The sequence below is a fragment of the Ammospiza nelsoni genome, chromosome 1 (genome assembly GCF_027579445.1).
Source record: "Ammospiza nelsoni isolate bAmmNel1 chromosome 1, bAmmNel1.pri, whole genome shotgun sequence".
Lineage (NCBI taxonomy): Eukaryota > Metazoa > Chordata > Aves > Passeriformes > Passerellidae > Ammospiza > Ammospiza nelsoni.
Window position 1 is genome coordinate 36,557,451 of NC_080633.1, and position 27,445 is coordinate 36,584,895.

General features: G+C 37.2%; 1 protein-coding gene across 6 annotated transcripts in view; it reads right to left on the reverse strand.

Moving 5' to 3' along the window:
• The window catches only part of TBC1D5 (TBC1 domain family member 5), a 316,432-nt gene that overhangs the window by 33,607 nt on the left and 255,380 nt on the right, over positions 1-27,445 (reverse strand). For 4 of the 6 annotated variants that reach the window (XM_059470481.1, XM_059470490.1, XM_059470498.1 and 1 more), the window contains 4 exons: positions 24,591-24,676; positions 18,683-18,957; positions 13,927-13,992; positions 8,093-8,256 (listed from right to left, as the gene is read on the reverse strand). In XM_059470481.1, coding sequence (XP_059326464.1) covers positions 8,093-8,256; positions 13,927-13,992; positions 18,683-18,957; positions 24,591-24,676 — 591 coding nt within the window. The remainder of the gene's footprint in view (positions 1-8,092; positions 8,257-13,926; positions 13,993-18,682; positions 18,958-24,590; positions 24,677-27,445) is intronic. The other 2 variants (XM_059470515.1, XM_059470524.1) reach the window with 1 other exon arrangement.

Genomic DNA, 27,445 nt, shown 5'->3' on the forward strand with positions numbered 1-27,445 from the left:
CAACAACAAAAAATTCTTTGATTCAGGGGGATCAAATTGAAAATGAATATCAAAGACAAGAAAGGAATTTTATAATTCAGATAAAAATGTTCAAGTAGATTGAGACCAAGACAAATTTGGCAATAAATTAAAATACTAGCAGGCATACACCTGCAAAGGCACATATTTCTGGGCATTAGAACAATCCTTACTTCCTGTGTGTGCTCTTTATAAAAACACAGTAAGGGATGGCATTTCATGAGGCTTCTACAAGCTATACACACATAAACATAACCAAGAAATTATAATAAAGATATAAAAGAATAAGAATTTCTGTACTTAACATTCTCCCTCAAAATAGAGATCAAGCTCCAACAAAACTGAAAGGGGCTGAAACTTGGATTCTGTATAACCAATAACCCAGGAAGTCTCTTCCAACATCCAAATTTCTAGCATTCTAGAGTTAGCATTTGTTGAGGAGACCCACACTTTCAAAATGTAAGAAAAATTATTATTTTACTGCATTATGTATCTGTAGCTTTCTTGAAATACAAGAAACAAGAATTTGTGGTCAATTATTTATCTTCTTCCAAAGTGGAATAATGATCCTCTTCCTTGCCCCCTAGTTTCAGGAGTTTATATGTTCATTCATTATTCTTTATATATAAACAGTATTTATTTACCATCCATATTTATTTATAAAGTCTACTAAGATTGTGAACTTGAGGCAAAATAGCTATTCTATTGTACTGATGTATGATTATCAATTTATTTGATTTAGTGTCTCTTAAAAAAAGCTAAAAATATGTAGAAATTTGGAAGAAAATAAAAGGGGGTGCCTCAGAGAATCTCCCTACAACCTGACAGATATATTTAATTTTAATTAAAGTTCCGAAAATAACTGAAACTCTGGCTAACATCTTCTAATCACCAGGTCCTGCTGTTGAATTTCCATCTTAAACAGTTCAAAGTCAATTTGCCAGCTCAGTTTCCATATCCCACCTTGCCTGGAGATGTTAGTGGCAGAGGACCATGGGCTTGGGAATTTTCCAAAGCAGCTCCCACTGTTGAACCTATTATTGGAACAGGTTCCAGGTGCACCAGCCTCACTGTTCAGAGCTAGAAACCAGCAACTGTACTACTGGAGCATGAGAAGGATTGTTTTCATCTAACCTGGGTACATTTTCCTCTTAAAAATATTCTGCTTCTGTGGTCAGACAATTTTTCCTTAGCAGGAAGATGGGGAAGGATAAATACAACTAATGGAGAAAGTTCCTGCCTGGAGACAAAAAAAGCAGGGATGGAAAGAAATTTCTTCTGTAAGCAGACTCAACATGGGAGACTTATCTACCTGCTGCTTGCACAAGTCCACCTGCTGGCACTGCACTCTGGGACTGCCAAGAGACAGTTTAAAAATGAAACCCTTAAAAACCGGCAAAATCCATGGAAACGCAAAGAGCTGGGCATAACTCGTTGAGGATGGGTAGGCACTGAACAGCTCAGTATGTATGAATAGGTGGTATTCCACTTGGTAAGGGAAGAGATAAGAAGAGAAAGAGCTGCAGGGTACTAGAAATTATCCCTTTGAACAGAAATGCTGATAAAAGGCTTCTCTCAGTTCTGCTGTTGAGATTGTTGACTTAAGAATATTGGAAAATTCCTTCATAAATAATACAAGGGATACGTTAATTTAGATGGTATGGCTGCAAGCATTTTGGAAATAGTTATAAATAAACACATAGGCCAATGAGAATCCCATATCTTCCCTTACGTTTCACTATGACATCTGAGGGACTTTCTGCCCATATGTTACACAACACATTGCTGCCTTTTAAGACTGCGTAAGTCCACTGTGGCAAATGTAAGAGAAATGAGAGAGGGAAACACTAACATATTTACTTGAACCTTACTGAAAGAGTTGATAAGGTGTGATGTACTTACATAATTATGCTTCTTGATTTTGCTGCCTGAATAAGCTTTTCAATACACTCGTTCAACATACACAGTCTCCCAAAGCCCATCCTTTGTTAAACTCATACTCATTTAAATTCTTTTTAAGCATGAGTTGCAAAAATAGTTTCACTACATCTTCCTCTGGTTAGGCTGGATGTATTTGATCTTTGTTATGATTCCTAACATGACTGAGGATGTAGACCAGAGGACAATTATTTATTTAAGGGTTTTAGAATCTCTAATTTTTCAGAGTTTAAGGAAGGTAAAACTTAAGTATAGTGATTATGCAGGGGCTATAAATATACACCATTTATACCACATTGTTAAAATAACAGAAGTACAAGTCTTGTTGTTTTCATAGGGATTTGTTTGATTTAACAAAACACAGACAAAAATAAGAATCAAGCTATTAAATGCATAGCCACAACCTATTCCAGTGGGGAAAAAAATCTTTCAAACACAGAAACTTTTTCCGCCCAAAAAACTCATATAAAACAACAGCTTGTTTTACAGGCATGTGTCTCATCCACATCCATGTTTTTGTTCAGACTTCAGTGCAGGTCTCTCAGCTCTGCACAGAAATGGACAGTAATTTCATGCTGCTGTCTTAAAAGAGCAGGATGAAGAGATGAAATTCCCACTGAAAAGGAAAATGGGGCAGCTCAAGCTACTGACACAGACCCTCTGATATGTTTTTCTTTTCTACTGGGATGCCGAAACATGAACTTCATGATTAATGTATGGAAAGAGGATGGACAGAGCAAGTCCTGTACCTCTGCTGGTAGCATGATTGCTGTGAAGTGTCACACTTCCTGTGTCCTCAGTCACTTTGATCCTTTTGCAAAAACTGATGATGGTCTCATCCATTCATGATTTTTGTAATTTTTAAATTCTTTCTGACAATTTCAAAGTGCTGCCCAATAATTTTTAATGTTCTTACTGCCTTTTTTTTGAAGTGGTTTAATTCTGCTTCTGTGCAGAAGTTACTGGAAAATAGTATTCACCTACATGTGTCTGAATCTTTTGTACCAGAGAAAGATAAGTTTACACTGACATTTCAAAAATATTCCAAATGGCCCCACAGGTCTGTTCTCTATACATGTTTATTGCTCGTAATATGACAGAAAAAGCACTGCAGAGCCTCTTGGGTTTTTTATTCATCTCTTTTTTTTTTTTTTCCCTAAGCAATTAACTTCCTGTTTTTATCACAGTACAGTTTCTTTTCCCTGAAATGAATCACTCCAACAAAGATAAGGAGCTCTAGGATTCAAAGCTGCCACTCATGCATACAGCTATTGCTTTAGTAAATTATAAGAAACTTGCAAGTATTTCTAATAGAAACTATAAATGGTAATTTATTTTTTCTTCTACTGTTTCCAGCTCCTTCATTTAAGTTACTGGATGTCATGTAAGCCAGAGGAAGGTAACCAAGAAAAGAACCATAGTTCCAAAATATCTCAGAGGTTTTTCTATGAACTCTGTTCATGTGACCTGTCAGCATCTGAAATTTAATATTCTTTTCTTCTAACTCTAAAATTAGACAGGCACTGGAATATTAAATAAATTGCCTTTTTTTTTTTCTGTCAGAATTGGCCTGTCACATCAGAATAAGGAAGACATATGTCCTGCAGTATAAACTACAGTTAAACATTAAGGCACTAAAGTATTTTAAACTTAATGGCATTGAGAATAATCAACATGTCTTTAACCTCAGGCCTAACAAATCCAATATACTGATCAAGAATTGGCTGATGTACACAGACTAACTTATTCTGGGCACATTTTACGATGCTTAACAAAAAAAGACATTTCATCATAGCATTTGTACTTCCAAATAAATGTTTGGTATTGGTAAGTTTCAACTGACAAGTATTTTGCTTAAAACATTCTAAAAAAATTTAAAAAGTAACAGCCAGGGAAAAGATATATGGTAATAAAAACCATCTCTAAGATGTGTACCATGCACAAAAGGCATGCTCTTCTTCAAAGGAATTTTTGCATACATGGTTTTCTTTGTGTGGTTTTCTAGTATTTATCTTATTATCTTGTTGGTTTTCATATACCACCTCTACTTGTATGCTAAAACTCAGGTTCTTAAATCACTTCAGCAGATGCCTATTTAATTGAAAATAATGGCATACATTAATTTTCTAACCTGTAGGGGTACTCATAACTAACTTCAAATCAGTCAGACTAGCTACATAAATCACAGACAGTAACAGTTGTTTATACATGCTTGTGGGGACAATAGCACATGTTGTCAAATTTGATTTAATTAAAAAGTCTGTGCAATCAGAACCAGCATAATGCATGACACTTCTGTTCAGGATATTATTGTGAAGAAATGAGGATTCTGACTGACCATGTTTGCAAATTATTTTAGTAAAGAAAATAAACTGCTCCAGATTTTCCTTAGAAGCGTTTTCTTCTTGGGAACTTTTTAACTAATGTATTTTCCAAATGGGTAATTTGATTTTTCTTAAGTTGAAACCTTTTATGTAGAAATTTACTTATTAAAACACAAAGTTTTTCCAAATCAAAACTTTATTTTCAGTCAAATCCACATTTTCCTAATTTTTTTTTTCTTTTTAAAGAAAGCTTTAAAAATGTTTATATTGTTTGACTCAGAAGTTTTCTCTTTGGCACATCTCTATGTCTGAAAGCAATTTACAGAATATTCTCCCAGAAACTGGAATTAGCCAACCATATTTGCCAGAATCAACGTCTAAGCAGCTTTGCTATTTGCTAAAAAGAGGGGTAGACTTTCTTTAATGATTTATGAGTCATAAATGAAACATAATGAGAAATAAATGGACCACAAATTCACCCTTTTCCACAACTCCACCGAAAAGTAGAGGGCAGTAGGCAGGCTGGGAGAGGGAATTTTGTAGGATTTTATTCCAGCAAAACTGAGCCATTCAGAAGATAGTGGGCACTAGAGTGCATTACAGATTAAAAATTCCTGTATTTGTTTACAGGAAGACAGCTCCAGAAAGTGCTGCTTAAATTATTCCTGTCAGAAAGTCACAAAGAATACAAAGGAGCAGGGAACCTCTCAACACTGGGCACAACACAGGCTTCTAAACCCTTTTGGTGGACCTCACATTAACATACAGCTTTGTGCCACTCAACAGTAATGTCAAAAACATCAGCATGCCATGGGCTGCCAAAACATGAACTGATATTGTGCATTCACCCCTGAGGCTGTAGATTAATTTCATTTCAAACAGGGGACATCTGTTTCTGGCAACAGAAATAAATCACTCCACTGATCTTTGCATCTGAGGGGAAATAAATACGTAGAAGAATAAATACAACCCACATGTTACTAACTTTTAGAAGGCCTTAGTATGAGAAATGGACACATTTTAGTCCTGGAGGCAATGAAACAAGTTAAGTATCAATTTTGATTGCAACTCTCACAGATAAAGCTCAATTTGTTGGACTGGCTTTAGGAAAGAAAGAATTTAGGCATGTCACATTCCTCTGTGAGTGTTTATGCTCTCACAGAATCCCAGAACGGCTGAGGTTGAAAGGGACCTCAGAAGCTCATCTTGCCTAAGCCCACGCTCAAGAAGGGCCACCAAGCCTAGCTGGCTGCCTAGGATTAGTGTCCAGATGGCTTCTGAATATCTCCAAGCATGGAGAATCCACAATCTGCCTGGGCAACTACGCCAGTGCTCAGCTGCTCTCAAGAGAAAAAAAACCAAAGTTTCCTTGATGATCAGACAGAGCTTCTTGTGTTGCAGCTGGTGCCCATTGCCTCTGGTCCTGTTGCTGGGCACCACAGAAAAGAGCCTGGCTCTGTTCTCTTCATACCCTCCCTCCAGATACTGATACACACTGGAGAGATCCCCTCTGAGCCTTCTCTTTTCTAGGCAGATCAGTCCCAGCTCTGCCATCCTTTCCTCACAGGAAACATGCTCCAGTCCCTTTATCACCTTTGTGGCCCTTTGGACCTCCCCCAGTAAGCTCACATCTCTCTTGTGCTGGGGAGCCCAGCGCTGGACACAGCACTCCAGATCCAATCTGTGACAATGACATCCCTGTCCACCCCATGACACCATTACAGTAATGCCCCTGGTCTGTCAAAATCACTTATTTTAACTGCATCTTAAAGGATATATTTTTATGTATGCATTCAATTTCCACTTTGTGTGGAAAAAGCTTGTATTAGAGATACAAGGATGAAAACAAAATGGATTATCTTTCATCTGCCACACCAAGAACCAATGTTTTAAAAACCATCTTTTTATAAAGAGATTGATGCATGGCAATGCTCCAACAAAGGTTGACATAATCTGTATAATTATAAGATTAAAAATGTAAACCAGTTCAGTTTGATAAATTAAAAAATGTGGATCCATTATATTTTCAAGCCTTCTGCTTCCCGAAAACAGCTGTAAATGAAGTAATTGTTCAACTCAAGACTACTGATGCAACTACTTTGGGACCTCAGGAAAAACTCTTTGGGGTCTTCTACTCTATGCGGAAAATGAAGTACCATGAAATTTAAAGGAAAACAAAAACCAACATTCTCTTGTGCACCAGAAAATAGATTTAAACAAACCTTTTCCTCTTGGATCTGCCAAATTCTGTTTGCCTATATTAAGGGTGAGTCAAAAACTGAACCCAAGGAAATGGATTTTGATAACCTGAAACCTTTTCTAGCTGTTTAATCATAAAATGCTAAAATATAAATTATGTACCACTGTTTAAAGAATTATATAATACCCCAAATTTGGGATATTATTTACCTTAAAAAAACACGTTACTAATAAATAGACTTTAATTGAGTATGAATATATAATGGTAAATTCTCCTGTCTCCTATTAGACGACTAAGGAGGAATTATTCTTCAACTCTACTGCTTCAAAACCCCCAAGTTCTGGTCTGGATAAAAGTTGAAAATGAAAGCTGTATTTAGATCTTGTTAAGCCACATGAAAAGAAAAGTTCAATACTGCTGTATTTATTTTTCTTCAACTCATGAGGACAAGCAGAAAGAAATTAAATTGTTGTTTTAGCTTTAAATTAAATTCAACATGTTTTAAATGGTCACAAACCAAAATTATAGCTTCTTGTTGACTAACCACAAAACACAGCTTTTCTTTAGACAACAGTAAAACATTTGGAACAAGAATTAAACACTCTCATTCAGTGAACAAAAACTGAACAAAGTTGCACGAAGTTGTGCATTTCATTAGAACGTTTTGAATATCAAACTGAAAACATGATGTGACTATTAATAAAGATTCTGCTGTTTAGAGTAAAAAAGCACTGAGAAGTTCAGATGAAATTTCTGTGCAATATTAGCTCTGAACACCTGAAGAATGCTGTAACAGAAATCTGGCTATTACAATTCCTATATATTGGAATCAATAGGCATTTATATGACCCTACATTTCTGAAGAAAGAATGGAGAAAACCACTGTGCCTTCACCTTACAAAATATATAACTTATTACATCTACTATGTAACTCTTTTATAGTCAACAGAGTGAAAAAGGAAAATGTGTATAGAGAATAAACAAAAATCCTCATGTTCCATGGCATACCTAGTTTGTCAAAGTAGTGTTCCTAAAATATCTTGGATAGGATGAGAATTTCTTTGGAACATACCCATGATAAGAGCTGATTTTCTTGGATGAGAACAATCTGTTTAAATACTAGCTTCTTGTGACCAAATGGAAGGTCAGAGCTGCACAAGAAATAGAACTGTGACTGCAGACTACAGATGCTACAGACACTGGGAAATCTCTGATGTATTAAGGAATTTCAGGGACAACAGATGGACATGTTTGGATCTGCTGAGCATTCAAGCTTCCCACTGAACTGTTTATTAACTTCAGGACTATAGCAAAAGTCTAAGAAAGCAAAAATTTAACAGGACTTCTCTCATCTTTCGCAGAGGCAACAGGCACTTGCACAGTTTCATTTCAGGCAGGATAACGGGATGGAAGCCATTATGGGATGGAAGCCATGATGGAGATGTCACTCAACATAAAAAGTTGAAATAGCTTATTTCTGCTTTGGCCATTAATGCGTGCTTAGGGAAACATTTCCAAGTGCAAGTGCTCAATGTATGGAAGAAATGAGTGTCTCAACGAGTAAGTTAATGCAGTGTGATATTAAAATAGTTCATAAATTAAAAGAACCCACCGACTCTTTTCTGCTCATAGTTTTGCTTTGGGAACGCGAGCGGGAGATGGTGCTGAAAAAGGAATCCTTTTTTGAGGCAGACAAAGGTGGAGATCCTGTAAATTCACGTCCTCCAGACAAGCTCTCTATGCTTGGAGATGAACTGATGTTTTTTGAACTTTGGCCTGTAAAGCAAGTACAAAAAAAACCAAAACATTTAATCAATGGGCGTTTCCTTTTCCCCACAAATACTTCCTTGTCTCAACTGACATTGACTGAGTCACAGACAGCCCAACACAGAATGAAATGTTGAAGTGTGTCAGCATGCACTGAGAGACTGAAGGACTGTTCTCACATGGAACTTAATTTCTGTATGAGAGAAGAACACAAAATCTTTGTGTATATATAGATATATACACAAATATACACTATCTATTACACACCTGTATCTATATATATGCTAAATGATGTGTGTGTATATATACACATACATACATACATATATAAATAAATGTCACCTCATGAGGAACTTCATGCCCTGTGTGGCAAAATGATCAAAGTACCACCTCATAAAAACAATAATAATAAAAAAAATCTGGTATCATCAACACTACAATGGAAATAGTTTTTTCCAACTATAAAACTTGGCAAAGAATGCTAACGAGAACTTCAGATTCCAAAAGTAGGTTGGACACTGAAGATCTAGATCACAATATTGAGACTTTAAGCAAGAAAAAAAGTTAAGTTTGGAAATAAACATAAGCTCTCATGCTTCAAATTTTAAGTCCATCACCACCTAACAGCCACTTTGATGAAGTCTACTTAATTGTTACCTCTTGTCATTTCATGGAGCTTTTGAAATGATTCCAGCATTGTCCACTATCATAGTGAAGACAGCTGGGGAGAAGCCTGGGCTGGTTCACCATGGCAGGGTATGCATCAGGCAGTCAGGCAGCTTCTGATAGGGCTAGTTTTCTTCTAGTTGAGGCTTACAAAGTGGTTTCAAATATTTAAATCAAAATTTTGTTTTCATTTGTTCCAGGAGGAAAAAAACTCCAGTATGTCAGTTTTCATTAACTTTCATTACAAAAAATGTTGCCTTAGGACAGATGCTAGTTTAAAGAAATATTTTTATCATGTGTATGATGAAGTCAAGCTCGAATGACTCCATGAAACTTTTTTCCAGAGTTTTCCATTCTGGAAAAAAGTTACATAGCACAGAAAGCTAATGCTCAAGAATTCTCCCTATCTCTTGTTTGATGGCTATTCTGATGACAGGATTTATGTTTCCCTTTTTCCTTTCTTCTGCTTTTGGTGTGCTTTCATGTTACCATCTATAGCATTAAGTATGATCCTCTGCAATTAAATCATTCACATTTTCTTAAGGGAATAAATACAGACTTATTTGAAATACACTTTTTGCAAGAAGACTGTTAAATGCAAAGCGACTGAACTAGCAAGGAAAAAAACATTACATGTGAATAAACAGACCTTAAATGACAAAACCCAAGAAAGGATTTGGGTTTAATATGCTGAACATTTTCTAGAAGAAAACTCATATAAATTGCTTCCCATCTCGTCCTTCATTCTCTGCTGCTTTATTCTGCTCACCTCCCCCATAACCCTCCTACATTTTATACCCTCTTTCTGTGGACCTTCCTGTCTGCCTCCATCTCTTCTTCAGATCCCTCCACACTGCCTCTTCTGCAACTTCTTATTCTAACTTATGTCTTTACATATTTTTTACTTCCCACCAACTTCATTCAACTGGATTTTTCTGTTTCTTCACAGTCCTCCTCCAGGCACTTACTACCTACCATCTATCTGAGGAGCTTCCTTAGAAGTGCATGAGACCGAGGCTCTTGTAGATCTCACTTAACTTTTGCCTTCCCATTTGATAGAAAAATGGGATATGCATTAATCATGTGCACTGTAAATAATTCTGGAGATGAAAAAGGAAAAAACACTGCATGGCAAACAGCAGAAATAATTCAGTTGCAGGAAATTTTTAGAAAATTTCTAATTTTAGGATAAAATCATGTCACTTGGCAACATTGTTATCCTTACAGTTGCCTTTATGTAAGAAAAAAGACTTTTTATGCATTTCATAGTGGCAAATGGAAGTGTGCTTTTGAAGTAGGTAAACTTAAAAATAGTTTTGGAACAGATGGAATCACATATTTTAGCAAATAAAGCATTTATAAAAGCAATTCACACAGCTAAGCAAGAGAAGCCAATATAAATGCTAAACGTAAAAAAAAAAAAAAGTATTTGGTTGCCAGAGTAAAGTGCAACAGAAAAATATTTATTAAGTATATATCAGATTAAATAGTCTCTCTTTACCATCCTAGTAATAATAATATTCCCTATAGGGTGAAGATGAAAAAAACAAACAAAAAAAGTTAAACAATGAGTGATGTATATTTTTCACATATGTTTCACTGTATGGCCTGAATTTAACACAATTCACCTGCAAATAAGCAGATTTTGTGATAAAAATTCACAGATAATATTGAGGGAAGAACGCTTTAAATATATTTGAGGAACCCACACAGATGAAATAATACAGCTTGGTAAAACAATGGAAAAAAATGATGTATGAAGATTTTTTTTTAAATATTGTCTTACAGCTCTAAGGAAAAAAATGTCAAAAATATAGTAAGAAAATGAAAAGACAGAGAAGTGTCTCATGGCCACTGCAAACAGCTACACTTCTAAAGATGGATCACAGTTCAGAGGAACAGAATATGCAACTACCTGCATAACCAAACAAGATTTTGTGGACAGAATAATACGAGTGTCCTAAAAAGGAATTTGCTCAAGTAACACCAAGAGCTTTGAACAGTTTGGTTCTTATAGACTTAAATTATATAATGAAAATAAAAAATAATAGCAATACAAGATCTTGGTAAACTAAGACAGAGATACAGTAAACAAGAAGTGATAAAAATACTGTATCTGTATGTTTGATACCCAAGTAAGAAGAAAGGTTAGGATGCACCGGATCCTTCTGCATGAACAAGCAAATCTGGGGAAATTATTACTAGGAAACACTATTTTTTTTTATTCTGCATCCAACAACCCTGTGAACAGTGGGGTGACATGGATTATCTGGGGATGTAATTGAGAATTAAGACAGAAAGAACAGCACTTATGAATAATTACAGTGTGCTGCAACTCATAAAGCAGGAACCTTGGATTGTGATCGTATTTTTTAATTTCCAGAGGAGTCATTGTTTTTACAACTGCAAATATGAAAGCTGAAAGACAGGTCACACCAATCATATGTTTTTTCCCTAATGTCAAAAAAAAAAAAAAAAAAAAGAAAAAAAGGGAAAAGCAAAAAGACATCTATGATTTTCCCAACACAGAAATGTAATGAATCACAGAATATTCTGACTTGGAAGGGACCCACAAAGATCACTGAGTCCAACTCTTAAGGAAGCTGCTACAACAACATTTCATTGAGTCACCACGTTGCTTCTGAAGTCCTTCAGATGCATCATGTATGCACTGTGCACTGAGGCATTAACAACCCTCACATAACTTTGGAAACAACACTGCAGTACCAACACACAGATTTTGCAATCTCGGGACAATGACAAAAATGCCATTTGTACCTTCACTGTTCTGTGTCTTACTGATTTTACATCTTTCTTAATGTGCAGTGTGGTACATTCTGCTCTCTCTTGACAAGAAGGTAATGGGACAGAGTTTCTAATTTTGTATTATTCCTCAAAAAAAAAAAAAAAGAGGAAAAAGAAAAAAGAAGTCTTACCCTTCATGTAGAATCAAAATGCATAAAGATTGCAGTAAAGTACAGTTAATAACTAAATTCCTGTCCTTCTTATTTAGCAGCTCAATCAGCAACCTGAGAACACCACTGAATCAAAACTCTAATTTTCATCTGCTCATTCTGTCAATATCAGATAAATTGGAGAAATCTAATCTCTGACCATCTAAGCATATACCAGAATGTCCTAAAATCTATATAAAACAGGCTGAAGAAACCCCATAAATAGGGAAATCAAATACATGCTTATGAAGCACACAGAACAAATATGGAAGGATCCCTGACGTATGCAGAAGTCAAAATACATTACCGTGTAGGATGTTTCAAATATATACATACATACATACATATATATATATATATATATATATATGTATATATATATGTATATGCATTCTGAAATGAAGAAATAGTTCACAGTAATGATGCACAGGATTTCACACACTAAAAATACATCAATTTCGGAGGCAAAAAGGAGCAACGTTATCTCCATGGGCTGGCTTCTAAGTGGCTCACTACTTGCCTGTTGCTAATGATGCTGGGACTGACCCCAGGGTGAGAAATGCTCTGCCTCAAAACCATTTGGAAAACACACAGATGAGGCAGTGGAAAAAGGGACCAACCAGTTGGTATCATGGAGACCTCTGGTGTCTTGCAAAGAATAACAATTTAAATTAAATTTGATCAAAAAATAGGCCGTATAATAAAGTAAAAGGTGATGGCAAGGAGGAGAAGACTTACAATGAAAGGAAAGTGAGCTCAGGTCTTACTAAGTTTGAGTTAAGTTATGGGGGATATAACCAGGAACACTGGCGGTCCCTGCTAAAACACATGAAAAATCAGAGGAACATGCAAAAAAGACATAAAAAACTGGCTCATTCTGTTTGGTCCCTACAGAGGAAAAGAATAGCTTTCATAGTTACAAGAAGAGCAAGGAAAAAGATACCAAGAAGATCAGAACTATGGCACTATATATAATTCAAAACCATTCAGATCTGCTCATCTATCTGTATTTGCCATAGTAAGGATGTTAAGTATTAAAATTTGCAAAAAAAATGAGATGAGTTTTATAAAACTTTTCAGATAAATTAGTTTCCCTTTTTCTCCTGCAGTGAAATGGGAACAAAGGCTTCCAGCACTTTCAAAATTCATTCAAACCACCTCATCACAAAAATCCATGTACTTTTTATTTCAGCCAAGGCAGGTAAGCTCCCTGTTAGTCAAGTGCACCACAGCAGATGTACGGCCCAGAATCCCTGCCCCAAATATAACAGGAGGGAAGTAATGCAGCTAAAAGGGACAATGATGGTGGAACTGGCCCCCATGACAGAGTGGCAAATGGGCTACAAAGTGCAAGAGCACAGAGGTTTGTAGCACAGACAGATGCTGACGCACAGTGGATGCCTGTGAAGAGACACAGACACACAGAGACATACAGACAGACACATGGACACACAGAGACACAAACAGCCACACACGCAGACATACATACATATATGCAGACATGCAGGCAGACAGAGACACTGACATACACACACACAGAGACAGGCGCAGAGACACAGACACAGACATAGACACAGAAACAGACGCGCACACACACAGACACACAGACACAGACACAGACACAGACACACACAGACAGACACAGACACACAGACACACACAGACAGACACAGACACACAGAGACAGACACACAGAGACAGACACACACAGACACACAGAGACAGACACTCACACAGACACAGACACACACAGACAGACACACACAGACAGACACACAGAGACAGACACACACAGACACACACACACACACACACACACACAGACAGACACAGAGACAGACACACAGACACAGACACACAGACACACACCGACACAGACACACAGACACACAGACACAGAGACCAGACACACAGACACACACTCTCACAGACACACACAGAGACCAGACACAGACACACAGAGCTCGGCAGGACGCGCAGAGCGGAGCTCTGTGCCGGCACAACAGCGGCGCTCGCTGGCGGGACAGCGGCGCTGCCGGCGGGCGCCGCCCGGGCCTACCTGCGCTGGCCGGGCTGTGCTGCTGGGCCTGGGCCGGCCCCGGCGGCGCCGCCTCGCCCGCCTCGCCTGGCAAACAAACAACAGCGTTAGCGCGGCCCCGCCGCTGCAGCTCGCCCGAGGGAAGAGCCGCGGCTTTGGGGGTTCAGCCGGAGCACCCTGCTTTGAACAGAAAGGACATCGTGAGAGAGCGCTGTAGGGACAGGCAAAAGGAAACGGGAAGGTTGGATAACCCGTTGTCACAAGTTGCAGAACCCCAGTGGTTATAAGTGATGATTTAGATCAAAATCTAAACTTAACTGAAGAGTCAAAACGGTTTTTCGCTGGCGGTTTACAGAGACAGTGCCATTCTGCTGTCTGAGAGCTTCACAGAATGGCTGAGGTTGGAAAACCACTGGCCCAAGCGCCTTGCTCGGGCAGGGTGCCCTAGGGCACATCACTCAGGACTGTGTCCTGATGGCGTTTGAGTATCTCCAGCAAAGGGGACTCCACAACTCCTCTGGGCAGTCTGTTCCAAGGCACGGTCACTCGCACAGTAAGGAAGTTCTTCCTCATATTCAGGCAAAATTTCCTGTGCATCAGTTTCTGCCCATTGCCTTTTGTTCTACTTCTTGGCACCACCAAGAAAAGACCTGGAGGCTTCACCCTCTTCACACCTCCCTTTAGACACTATCCCTTGTCTGTCAAATCTTCTCAAGGCCAAACAGTTCCAGCTCCCACAATTTTCTCGTGAGGTGCTCCAGTCCCCCAGTCTTCTTTGGAGCCCTCCACAGGACTCACTCCATGTCTCTCTTATACTGTGGAGCTCAGAAGTTGTATCCTTGCTGTCAAAAACATACATAATTGCCTAATAATATGTATATTTATATGTTTTTTAAAAGAAAAAAAAAACATTTGTCAATCTGTGTTTTACTCCTTTAATTTGTACTCATTTCTGCTATTAATAAGGACAATTTCTTTATCCACATGAAAAGCATACTCATTTTCTAGAGATAAATAATTCTAAATAATTATTTAACTTTATAAATAATTCTAAATTTGGGGATCATTTCTTTAGGGCATACGTGTTGACTATGGAAATTCTGTTTGTGTTACAACAAATACCATAGAAGTATCAACTCATAAAAACGAAGAGTAGCCTGGAAACTCTTTAAATACAGTTTTGGCAGAACTTTGTCTTTTAACTGGTCCTCTAATGTGTCCTTGTGATAGAACTGCATTTAAATCAAAACCTTTTGGGTTTCACCGTGAAATGACCTAGAAGGAAAACTGCATTTGGCACTATCAGAAAAGAAGAGAAAGAGAAATGCTTTTTTTTCTTGGCAATACACTGCCATTTGGTAATCAAAGAATATCCAGTTTCTGAATGATGAAGGATCCACTGGAACACACAGGGCAATTACAGAGCTTTTTTCCCTTTTTTTATTTTTCATTATCAATTTTTTTATCTTTCAAAATAACCACCTCAACTGAAAATCCAATAAACTCAGTATCTGAATTCAACTTTTGTACCAATGAATTACTTCACTGTGCAGGATCAAGAGAATGTTTTAATCCCTCTTCTGTAAGCCTATGCAGGCTACCTTGCATAAGTAATCAGTAATAATACCCGATCTTCTTCTGTGCTGAGGACAGGCTGAATGGGACTAATATATTATCAGGAGGAACTGAATTTCCAATTAGATGTCTGGATACTTCGTTCAGCTGTGATTTGTAATGCTGAAGACTCATCTGGAATTACAGGCTTGCAATTATGGTTGGGGTTTTTTTTTCCATTTACATTATCTAAATTAAATGCATTTTCTTTCTTACAGAAATTCAGCAAGTACCAAAACTTTGGAGTGAGAAGTAATTACAACTGATTATGTAACCCAATCATCCCTCATCTAGAGTATGGTAGCATGAATGGTAGCTGGTTTGTGAGTGGTAACTCTGTTGAAACAGAGCTGTTAAAACTGGGAGAGGATTATTTTGACAGTCCTGCAAGGTATTTTGCTACCAAGGACTTCTTCACAAAGTAGATCAGCCAGTTAATTTAATCTCGTCAAACGTACAGATCTCTATATATTAATTTAAATTATCAGCTTTCAAACCTTCAGCATTCAAACCTGAAAAGACCAGTAAGAAAAAAATGGATTACTTATTTTATGGCTTGATGCCCGTTAGATTTACAGCACTTTGGCCTGTTATACTGTCCAACTGAACATCTGGTGAGTATTACATCAACTGGAAGTGCAAATGTCTTTCAATTTAAATCCTAAATCCATGTCTCGGCCTACCTCAGCTAAATAACTAGGCTCCAGGAGGCTGAGGAGAGCTGAACACACAGGGAAGAACAAGAGCAGGAGACAATTAGTGACAGCTAGTTAGTAATTTGGGAGCCTTGTCAAGTAGATTTTAGATACTCAAAAACCTACAGCAGAATCCAGAGCTAGAAAAAAAGCTAGCGTAGAAGCTAAAAAGTTCAGCACAAACAGGAGTGGAGTGAGAGCTTCTGAGAGTACGAATATATTTTCAATCCTGAATCTCAATGGCCAGGAGAGAAGTACTGGCAGCTTCTCATAGCTGTGGAGAGTACCCTCATTCACTGGATTTTCTGTACAGCTCTTTTTTGAGGTGGTGTTACTGTCCTCCACAAAACAGAAGAAACTTATTCTTGCTTTTAAGGTGTGATGGAGCTTGTGCTGTTTACAAAGGTCACTGCAGCAAGCTTCGAAAGACTTTTTAGTGTGTCTTCGCCATGGTGGAGCAAATAGGGATTTTTTTTTCTGAACGTTTAAACTTACTTCAGAGAGAATTCACTGGGGGCCCTCTAAAATATTTTTTATTTCCTTCTATGTCTCTTTAAAAATACTAAGTATGGCACTTGCAAACATAGCTGCCATCATTTGAAATTTCTATACAATTACAGGCAAAAAATACTTATAACTGTACAGGTCTGGAACAAAAACTCCAGAATAATGGCACTAATATGTAAAACGAAACTCTGTCATCTGAACCTATTAAAAATAGTGTATTTATTTTTTTGCCCTTAAATTACTTTGCAAAGGCTGTACCAAATATGGATAGACAGAATATACTGAGAGGAAGCTGCAGTATGTTTTTTCCACTTACCATGAAAATGCTTTGTGCCCTACATCATACATTCTTTATAACTTTACCAAATCTCCATGTTCCTGTTGATAAAGCAATATGTGCACAGCTTGTACATAACAATGACCAAACATAACTACAATTTTTTATTCTGATTCTTTTATGGAAAGTATCAGGTGCTTTTCCTGATTATATATGTTAATTGGCCCATATAACAGGCCATCCTTTAGCAGCCACATCAAGATTAAACTATAATCAATCCCATCTATAGAAGTTTTTTCAAATGGTGTGCTTTTACTACATTAAGCAGTGAAAGAAAACAGCCACCCAAGAACCACTGTTAAACTCAAAAGGGGAAAAGAGAATAATGTGATAAGAGAACTATGGAAAACTCTTAAAAATGCAAAGAAAAAATCTCTCTGAAATGGTGTAAATAATTTTGTTCTACACCTAATTTTACTTCCATTGTTGTGAACAGGATTTGTATAAAAGTTTCACTGCATTTCAGTTTCATCTCAGTACTGTAAAACCCTTGCTGGAGCAAGTTTTGAGATTCTCCTATAACTGAGAGAAGCTGCATATCTGGATTTTGCCAAGCAGCTGCAGTGGCCCTAACAGAAGTGCCTGTATGTGCCTGCTCCAAAAGAACAGCTGTACCTTTCAGTTTGGCTCCCTCAGTGTCTGCTGGGGATGCCGTGCATCATGAAAGGGCCTTTGGACCATATGGGTGCCACAGCAAAGAGAGCACCAACTTCAGCTGTGAAGTGTTATTTCCCTTTTTTACACTTTCAAATCTAATGAAAAAAAAAAAAATACAATCCTATGCCAAGGTTCAGGGCAACCAGGACCAGCCCTCAAGCTCATATCCATGACACTGGGTGAGTTGCTAAAAGCAGCAGGTCCTGTTTTGCTCTACATACTCCTTGAAAAGCACGTACTGCCATGGGCTGCTGGAGGTGAAAAGCAGTAACCTACCTTGAGTGTGGCAGAGTATAGCAAACAACTACCAAAGCTGAGCTTGTGAGTTTGTTGTTTGAATAAGCTGTCCTCAAGAAATATAAAAAGAAAGGCTTAAGAAAAAGACACAATGTTTACTAAATAAAGTGCAGAGGGTCATCACAAATTATTAAAAGACAAATTCATATTATGGTTCAAATAACTTCTAAAATAAGCTCCACACATTCTAAAGGGAATAATAATTTCTTTATTAAGAATTCCTCTCTAAATTCCTTCACTTATTATGTATTTAGCTAATACGGTTATGCATGTGATGTTTTGCTGATAACCTGAAAAACATGTATGAAATTAGTCTTCCATTTAAAAAAGGTTGCATGTAAAAATCTGAAAAATTAACTGGCTCATGTTTCATATGGTAATGATTAGTTTGTTGGCCTGTCTGATGCAGTTTCTGGTTCATATATTTTTAGAAGTTCAAAACTTCTTACAGTATTTGTACATTCTTGAGATAACATCTAATTCTGTATTGCACGGCAAACGTGCTGTTGTACTTGGCATAAGCATCCTGAGTAACAAAATAGTTTTTTTGCTTTTTCCTTGAAATATGTACACACTGATATAATAATCAACAGAAGAAAGAACTTTAGCCCTGAAGATGTATGACAAAGCTTCCCCAAAGTCACAGTGCTGCCACCCCTTTCCCCCTTACCTTTGCCCAGCTGAACTGGCATGCTCTCAGACTTCATCATCCTCTGCTGCTGTGACTGGTGGTGGTGGTGGTGCTGCTGCTGATGGTGCTGCTGGTGCTGAGGGGCCTCCACTGTGCTCCTGCCTGGCATTGAAGAGGGAGGGAAGCTGCTCCCGCCAGCAGGAGCGCCCACTGCCCCACCCGAAGCCATGGCCGGAGCAATGAGCTTTCGGCCAAAATTCAGTAAGCTGTTGGAGACTTTGTTGATGTTCAGAGGGGCGGCTTTAGCACTGGCACTGAGAAAAGAAGAGGAGAAATCATTGCATCATTGCCAATGGTTTGGACAGGCACAGCCATACATGCATAGTTCTTCAAAACATGGAGATAAAAATCCAAGATTTGAACGTTACAGAGAAGGTGTTTTACTACAGTTGCAGTGGAATACACACAGAGACCACAGGGTGTGGTATGAATTTTTCCCTACCAGAAGTGGACAATTTTTTTTGGTCCTTCTCCCTGAAAAATGCAGACTAACCCCAAACAAAGTGAATTTGTATCAGTTTTCTTAATTTTTTAAATTTGCCTTCCTAAATTAAAAAACAAGAAAAAAGAAGAGTGATAAATAGCAATCCAGTCTCTACAGAATCAAACACTTTATAAAATTGAATTTTTGCACTTATTTGAGGACTGCTTTAATATTTATTTCTGTTAGATTAAAATATCTCCAATGTTTAAAATGAGTCAACCCCAAACATTTCTTTCAGCAAGCAAAGCACTGGACTGTCCCTTTAGATTGGCAGAGCTAGATGTCTCTTTCTCCGAATTCACCTTCTGCCCAGCTCAATCCTTTTAAGCCAAGCACGTTTTAACAGGAATCTTGATTTCCAAAGCGATTTTGCTGAAGATCTGCTTCAGGGTATAACACATATACTGAATCACAATCCTTATAATTGTTACTTTTTATTTTTAACTACAGTGGCTATTTAATTCACTTCAGTTATATGCAACATTAAGATTGAGGAAATTGTCAAACCATTTAATTTGTCTAAAATAAAGAGGAAAAGAACCTTTTAATTCCCAGTGGAAGCGTTCACATAACCCACAGATTAGCAAAGCCATTCCTATTTGTTCATGCAATAATTCCCTGCCTTATATAATTAATGGTTGAAATATCCTTCACAGAAATATATCACAACCACAAAGACCTTTTCACTCCTGAGGTTTTACTTTACTGATCTGTACTTCCATGATATAAATAGCTGTCCTTTAAAAACATGAAGAAATGTAATTAAAACCAACACAATCATTGTACTGGGGAAAAATAGCGTTACAATGTTTTGGGGAAGTTGAACTAAAAATAAACTACAAATGAATTAATACGGGTAATTTATAACTTCTGCAGACACCTGGAAGAGTAATTTTGATTTTGCTCTTCCTCTAATTTCTCTATTTGTCTCCAGAGATGGTTTTTTTTAGAATACACAATAGAAACATGCACACACATATAGAGCACATCCAGAAAATAACAACAGCTGAGTTGTTTAGAATCAGAATAGATACTCAGAATAGACAGAAAAGGAGAGCTATCAGAAGGCAGTATGAGAGCCTCACACTCACAAGATACAGCCCCAAACTCTGTGGGGGGCTTCTGCCATATATACTGGTGATGAAGAAAGATGGCATCTAGAATGTTTTAGAAGGAACAGCAGTACAGAGACTGGGACCAAGTGTTGCTTCCCAATTTACGGAAGCTGGGAAAGAATGATTGGTGGATAATAATGACAGGATGTTTCTGTGCCTCCCGATTTTATTGATTGCTGCTGGTGTTACAGAATGTTCCTCCACAGTCATCTGAGAGTGAGTGACAAAGTCACTACAAGGAAAGCATGTGCAGAACTGTATAAAATACTGTTGCAGGAGGTCCAAATGGTTTCAAAAGCAAACTGAATAGCTGTGAGACTGAAGTATTAATGGTTAGTGACTCAAACAATCACTGATGCGCCAAGGCTTCAGGTGCTTTGCTGAAGCCAGGTTTGCACCCCGCAACTGAAGGGGACGTGGAGAGTTTTTGGATGTTTGGTGGCTCCTGACCCTGACCCTGCTGAACCTGACTCTAAAAGAAGTCCAGAGACAGTAGTGCACTCACTCCATGTGGTGCCTGCACTAAATTCAAGGATTACTGGTGTATTACAGAGCTGGGTCTTTGCTGCAGCACAAAATGGAATTTCTGGAGTTATAGCTGATTCGGTTCCACCAACAGTGCAACACCACCCACTGCAAACTCAATAGCCACAATATAAGCACCCATGTGATTTGAGCATTGATGGGTTTGTCTCAAAGTCCCCTCCTAATTGTCCTGCCTGGGTAGTGAAGGAGCCAACAGAGAGTTGTGGTTTCCAGTTTACTTCAGGCAATTGAATGCCAATACTGTGCCTTTAACCGTTGCTCAGCTGGCATGGCTTGGAAGGGAGGGCAATACACCTTAAACAGCCTCCTGCAGGGGTATGAACATTCACCCAGCACTGCTCAGGCTGTGCAATGAACAGTCTCACTCCCTCTGGAAATGAGAATAATTAGAGGAGAGCCCCCTGAAAAGGTGGGGGAAGCAACAACAGCAGTGTGAAAAGTACTTTATGAGACTAAAGCTGAGATTCCACCTGGGAAATATCCTAAGTCCATGCTGTTAAACAACTTCAGCCATGAAGGGGTAACCTGTCCAGACCAACCCCTCGAGACTTGTATTGCCTTCTTTTGCCAGGAAGGATGCCAGAACACTCCCACTGAAGATCAAAGGACATGAGTCACTCCCCTGAGGAGTCCAACATTTTGGTCCCCTCAGACCCTCCAGAGCCTGGACTTAGCAGATTAACCAGTCCTGAGTGAGGGATAGCCACTGGATGGAGTGGATTTATATGTGAAGGCTCACAGAAAACAGCCAGGGAGATTTGATAATCGCTTTTCTCTTGGGCCATTTAAAATATTTGGTTATTTTTGTGGTAGACACAGGAGCACAAATGTCAGCATTTCAAAGTGAAGTTGCTGCTCTAGTGAATTATGCCAGACAAGAAAAGGAGTTGGGTACATGAATCAACACTCAATGGATTGGTTCTTTTTAATAATCTGCCTGTAGTAGGCTGAGTTTTCTATTTTTTTTAAATAGGAACCTGCTAACAGATAAAATCAAGTTGAATGGGATCTCAATCAGTTATCAACAGCTGGCAATAAATCTCATTACATTGCCAATTTTGGGGGTCATACCAGTAAGATGGCAGAGATTCAGAACCCATAGTATACTTTTCCCCTCCGTTTACTGGAGTTTGGGGTGGTACATATCACTCACTCACCTGAAACATTAACTTAGAAGGAAGATAATGGCTTGCACATTGAGTCCTAGGTTTACATTGTCTCTAAACCTAGAACCTTGGCAATCACTAATAAAACCCCTTGAGTTTGCACAAAAAATCTGCTGAAAGTAAGTGATTTACACAGACAGGCCACCTGAGCAACAAAGCCACTGGACACTTTGAGCTTCATGTATCATGGGAATTGTGATAGTACACAGATGCAGGAAACAAAGCTTATACAGAGGCTTGTGTATTTGTGTCCAGCAGATTGTTTCTTTCTTGTTTCTTTATTTTTCAGCTATATTTTGCTTAATAAAAAGGTGTCAGTTTTAATTCTACACTGTTTGATTTGCTGCTTTGACATATATGTACACTATAACAAATTAGTTTATTTGCATTTTTCAGATGGTTGAAAATTTACATGAGCAATCGCCAAGCCTTTATGTCCGAAACACTATTTTTAAAAGTGCTTCCAACAGTAAAATGAAAGAATGTTTTAGAAGTACATGACAACTGGAAAGGATAGTTATCACAGCTCCTAATAACCTGTGGTGTGATTTGGCTGTGCTATGAAGTGACACTGCTAATGATCAGCTCAGAACATGTATAAATTAATGAAAAATAAATAATGATGCTATCTAAATATCTTTTCAAGAGGTGGTTTTAAAAAATGTATTGTGAAGTAAAATCTGTGCAATTTCTCTGAATGACAGCTTCAGAAAATGAACAATAGTGAGGTGCTACATTTCTGGAGGACTTACATTAAAAGTGAGCTGAAGTTCAGTAAAATAAGAACAATGTGTCTACTTCTTACCATTTAAATGTCTGATATATTAATGCAAAGGATGATTACAGCCATCAAACATGGATCAATCTACATTTGAGCCATCTAAATGTACCAGACATGCACAACAATTACAAGAAAAATACTGATTCATTTACATTGTAAAGTTATCAGCAGATGCATTTAAAAGTAAGGCATCAGTTTAAAAATATGAGTATCAAGGCGACATGAATTCCATCCACGAAGCAAACAATTTTGTTTCATCACAATAAGCATCATTGACCTTGACTGTGAATGCTGTATTTTTAAACTAGCAGTAGGAAGATGATTCAATCTCTGCAGTTTTCTGCTAAGATGGAAATGTTTTGTTTTGCAGGCCTTATTCAAAGGCATTTCTCTTTTCAGCAAGTAATCATTACAAGAGATGAGAGACAAATAGATGAACATGACCGATTAAAAAGTTTTATATGTGATAAAATAAGCAATATATAGTAGAGATTTGTCAAGATATTTTAAACATATCACTGAGCCTATGGAATTAAAGATGAAATAGACCTAGTACTTGATTTAATACATCTCTGCTCACTGCAGAAACATTTCCTAATGTTACATCTTCCAGTTCTCCCTAGTCCAATCTTAAAACAGCTTTACCACATTTGACCTACTCTAAGCGTTCCTGACTTGAGATGAATTTATCCCAGATTTTCTTCTATCTGAATTATTCTAAACAACTTCCTATCTCATTTGGTGTGTAGTCTATGTATGCAAATAATTTATATTCCTACACAGATTTAATCAATTTTTTTTTCTTGGAATTTAGGCTTCCGGCAGGTGTCAGTCTTGTTTGGGCTTTATAATTTACTTGTCTTTTCAAAATCCTTGAAATCTTTCTTTTTGAAACTTTGTACAACTTATTTTTCCAGTTTAGGCAACACTGCAGATAATTTTTCAAAAGAATAAGTAAAAAATTAAGAAAATGCAATGGAATGCAGCAATTCTTGACACCTGTTCTCAACTTTAAAGCCCGAATTATAAAGAAAAAGATGGTTTTGTAGTCACTCTACTTAGTTTTAATTTCTGCTTCTTTGTCCCTTTTTAAAAGCTTCTCAAACGACACCATCTTAATTGGAGTTGGCTTTTAATGTAGCTGATTTCAACAGAATGTGACAGCGATGCAAAAGTCCAAAAGCCGGCAAGTTCCTATGAATCAGCAGGCAGAGTGAGCGGCTGGGGCCACGTACAGCCCAAGAAACTGCCTGTGACTGTGGCAATTGAAGCATTATCTCTTGTGCTGGACTGACCTGCAGCCACCAGCAGTCACCTGCCACGGCACCCACCTTCTGGCCACCCAGATAATATGGCCTTGACGAGGAATTTTGGCGTTATTGATACAAACCACTTCTAAAAGACGAGAGGTAAAGTTTTGTAAAAATTACTTCAAACTGGATTTACATTCATTCAACTTAACTTAGCTTCTGGTACATGGATACTCCAGATTATAATTAGGTGCATTATCAGAATTACTTCAGCTACAGAAGTCACACTGGCAATGTTTTACCCCATTTTTAGGATACATGTCATTGTGTAATAGTGTCCTCCCTTAAAATGATGCCAGCGAGTGACTGCAACACTACAAGTAAAAGCTTCAATTTTTTCATGTAATAATAGTCAAGGGAAAGATTTGAAATAAACGCTTCTAATACTGCTTATGTAATTCCTGTTTAGTATAAACGTGACTTCTGAAACATTTTTTTTGATGTAAGGTCTTAGTTTGGAGAACATATATTTAGAAATAGCTTACCGGGTTTTGTTCATCAAGTCTGCTCCACGTGCTTTGTAATAATCCAAATTTTGTTGGAACTGGTGAGTCACCGGTCTTGGATTTCGCTAAAAAATAAAAAAAGTACTTCATTGTAAATTTCTGGGAGATTTTAAGCCAAGACATGAAATATGTTAATTAAAGAGGATTAGAAACTTACAGAACAAGTTTATTTTCCTGGGATCTTGGTTTTTCAAGGCAATAATGTCATTTACATTAAAGTGAAGACTCAAACCAAATTCTACCTTTAAGTCCATTCCATGCTCACAGAAATCAGTACTCTTCCACATGGAAGAGTCTGCTGTAGTGGTAACATTCCTAAATAAATCAGTAATTCTTGCACAAGAACACATACTGATATGATTTCTTCCTGCAGGTCAGGTATAGAATTTGACTACCTCCAAGCTAAAGTGCTATGCTTTTAAAAAAAATGGTAATAGTATGGAGAAACTATAGCAATTATTTTGAACTGAATACATCCCTAGCAGTATCTCTATTAAGCAAAGAATTAATTTTAGTGAGACAGCCTGAACAATCCCACTAGATGGCACACAGAGACTATTTTTCCTCTCCAAATTTCACCCTACTGAAAACCGAGGCCATGAATAAAGAACTGTTGTCCTATAATAAAGTGTAAATAATTAATACTGAAACCAGAATCCACTTGTTATTGTCCACTTCTGACACAATGAAACTCTTTCATGGAATATGCTGCCTTCAGTAGTCCTGAAATCATCCTTTTGGGATCTAAGAATCCATTGAACATTAAGCATAGACTGCAATATATGCATAAAGTATCATGATTGATGGCATGCATCCTGAAGGACACTATTTGGAGGGAAAAGCAAATATTTTGAAGGAAAAAAAAATTGCATGCAGATGGAAACGAAATAAGAGAGTGGTACAGAAAGGCCCTTTAAAAAAAATATAAATGAGAAGTGGCTTAAATAATTTCTAGTGCAAGAGAAAATGGTAAAGTGGTAAAAATTTCTGCATAGTGATCAGATTTGTATAAAAGAGATCTAAATACTTTGTAAGTACTTGCTACAAAGGTTTAAATATTTTTTGGCTGTTGCCTTATATTTTGATCTGCCTTCTTAAATCCTGCTATTAGTAAATACAGTTTTAGTGAACCATGCATTGACTTTTCCAAAACCATTGTTCACAGGTGAGAGTACATTATATTTTTGACAGAGTCAGTCTTCAGGTCCTTCAGTTTCACATGGTGTATTTGCTCTTCAGATTTCATTACAGACTGGAGTATCTACAGTCTTATCCTCTCATTTTCCACATACCTACAGATAGCCCTGCTTCCTTGAAAATCTTTTTTCTGGAGGAGGATACAGGACTTGAATTTTAAAGACCAAAACGTTGCAAGAGCATAAAAGGAGGGAAGAAAATTTATAGAACTGGTAGATACCAAAGGCCAGGATGATTTCTGGAAGCATATTTAAGGGTGGGAATTTCCAGACTGTTTCCTGCAGTTGGACTTAATCTTGTATGAAATGTCTCATTTTCTTTCTTTGGAAACACAATAAACATTTTAAACATATATGTTTGTAATGTTCATTAAAAAATGAAGCAACTAAAAGCTATTAGACAAGCATTAAAAAAATTCTCATCTATCCTACCACCCACACTGTAATGGCTGTTCTACATTTTTCATCTCCTGTTATAAAAACAATGTTTGAATAACTCTACCAATTCATAGAGCTTGAAAGTCAGTCCTCATCAACTGACAGCAATAACAATGAATCAGCTTTAGTTACTATTGCTCTAGTTTGGTAATTCAATACATTTCTATGATAATCAAATCCAAACTGACGTGATGAGGATAACTGATGGCTCTGTGACTTCTGTCTGAGTAATCAAACAGTGTAACTTTTCTCCTATGAATTAAGTGACTTCTTTCTTTACATATGTTGAAGGGTAAGGTTGAAGAGTAAGAGATGGATAAAATAATGGGCACTTCTAAGCCATAAGACAGCTTTTTGTAAAGTACAAGTAACCAGGTGTTAGCCAGATCTGCAATTTGCTTCCAGTAACTTGGTATATATTGATAGTTAGAAAAAGCATTGAAATTTCTTTTTCACCACCCAATAAATAATAAAAAAGATTATTACACATTGCTTCTGAATTAAATAAAACCCAAAACCAAAAAAAAAGAGGAAAAGATCATTTGGAACAGTATCTTAAAACATATTTATGCAGAAATGGCAAGCAATTGAAGACATGAAAAGCTCATCTACTATCTAAGCACTTAAAGCCATTAATAGGAATAACATCTAGCTCAAACACATGAATGAGGCTCAAGCATTACTTTCACAGGAGCCTATTTAAATTCCTGTGAGGTTTAAAGGTATCAAAGGAAGAAGCAGTTTAAAGTACTATTACATACAGTGAAAAAAAACTCTCTTTGAAAAAACATTAGAAATGCAATATAGTAAATGCAAGGGTTACTACTGTGACTTCTTTTGTAGCATCACTGAGATAGCATCTCAAAAAAATTCAATATTTTTTATATTGAATAATAAAATATTTTATATTTTCAATATATTTCAAAATATTCAACGTGATACATATGTTAGCAGACAAATATCTGTGAAGTATCACCACAGAAAATGTACATACTTCTGAAAACTGAAATTCAGACAGTAAAAAATGCATTGTTTTAAGATTATGATCTTTATGTCACTGTGGTTGTCCTTTAAGTTTTGTATTCTTTTCAACTATTTTGGTAAGTTAAATGTAAAATGCAGAACTGAAAACCTACACAATTACTTGTGCTTGTTCCTTAAGAATTTTAAGGATTCCCCTTCTCTAAGCATTCAGTTTGA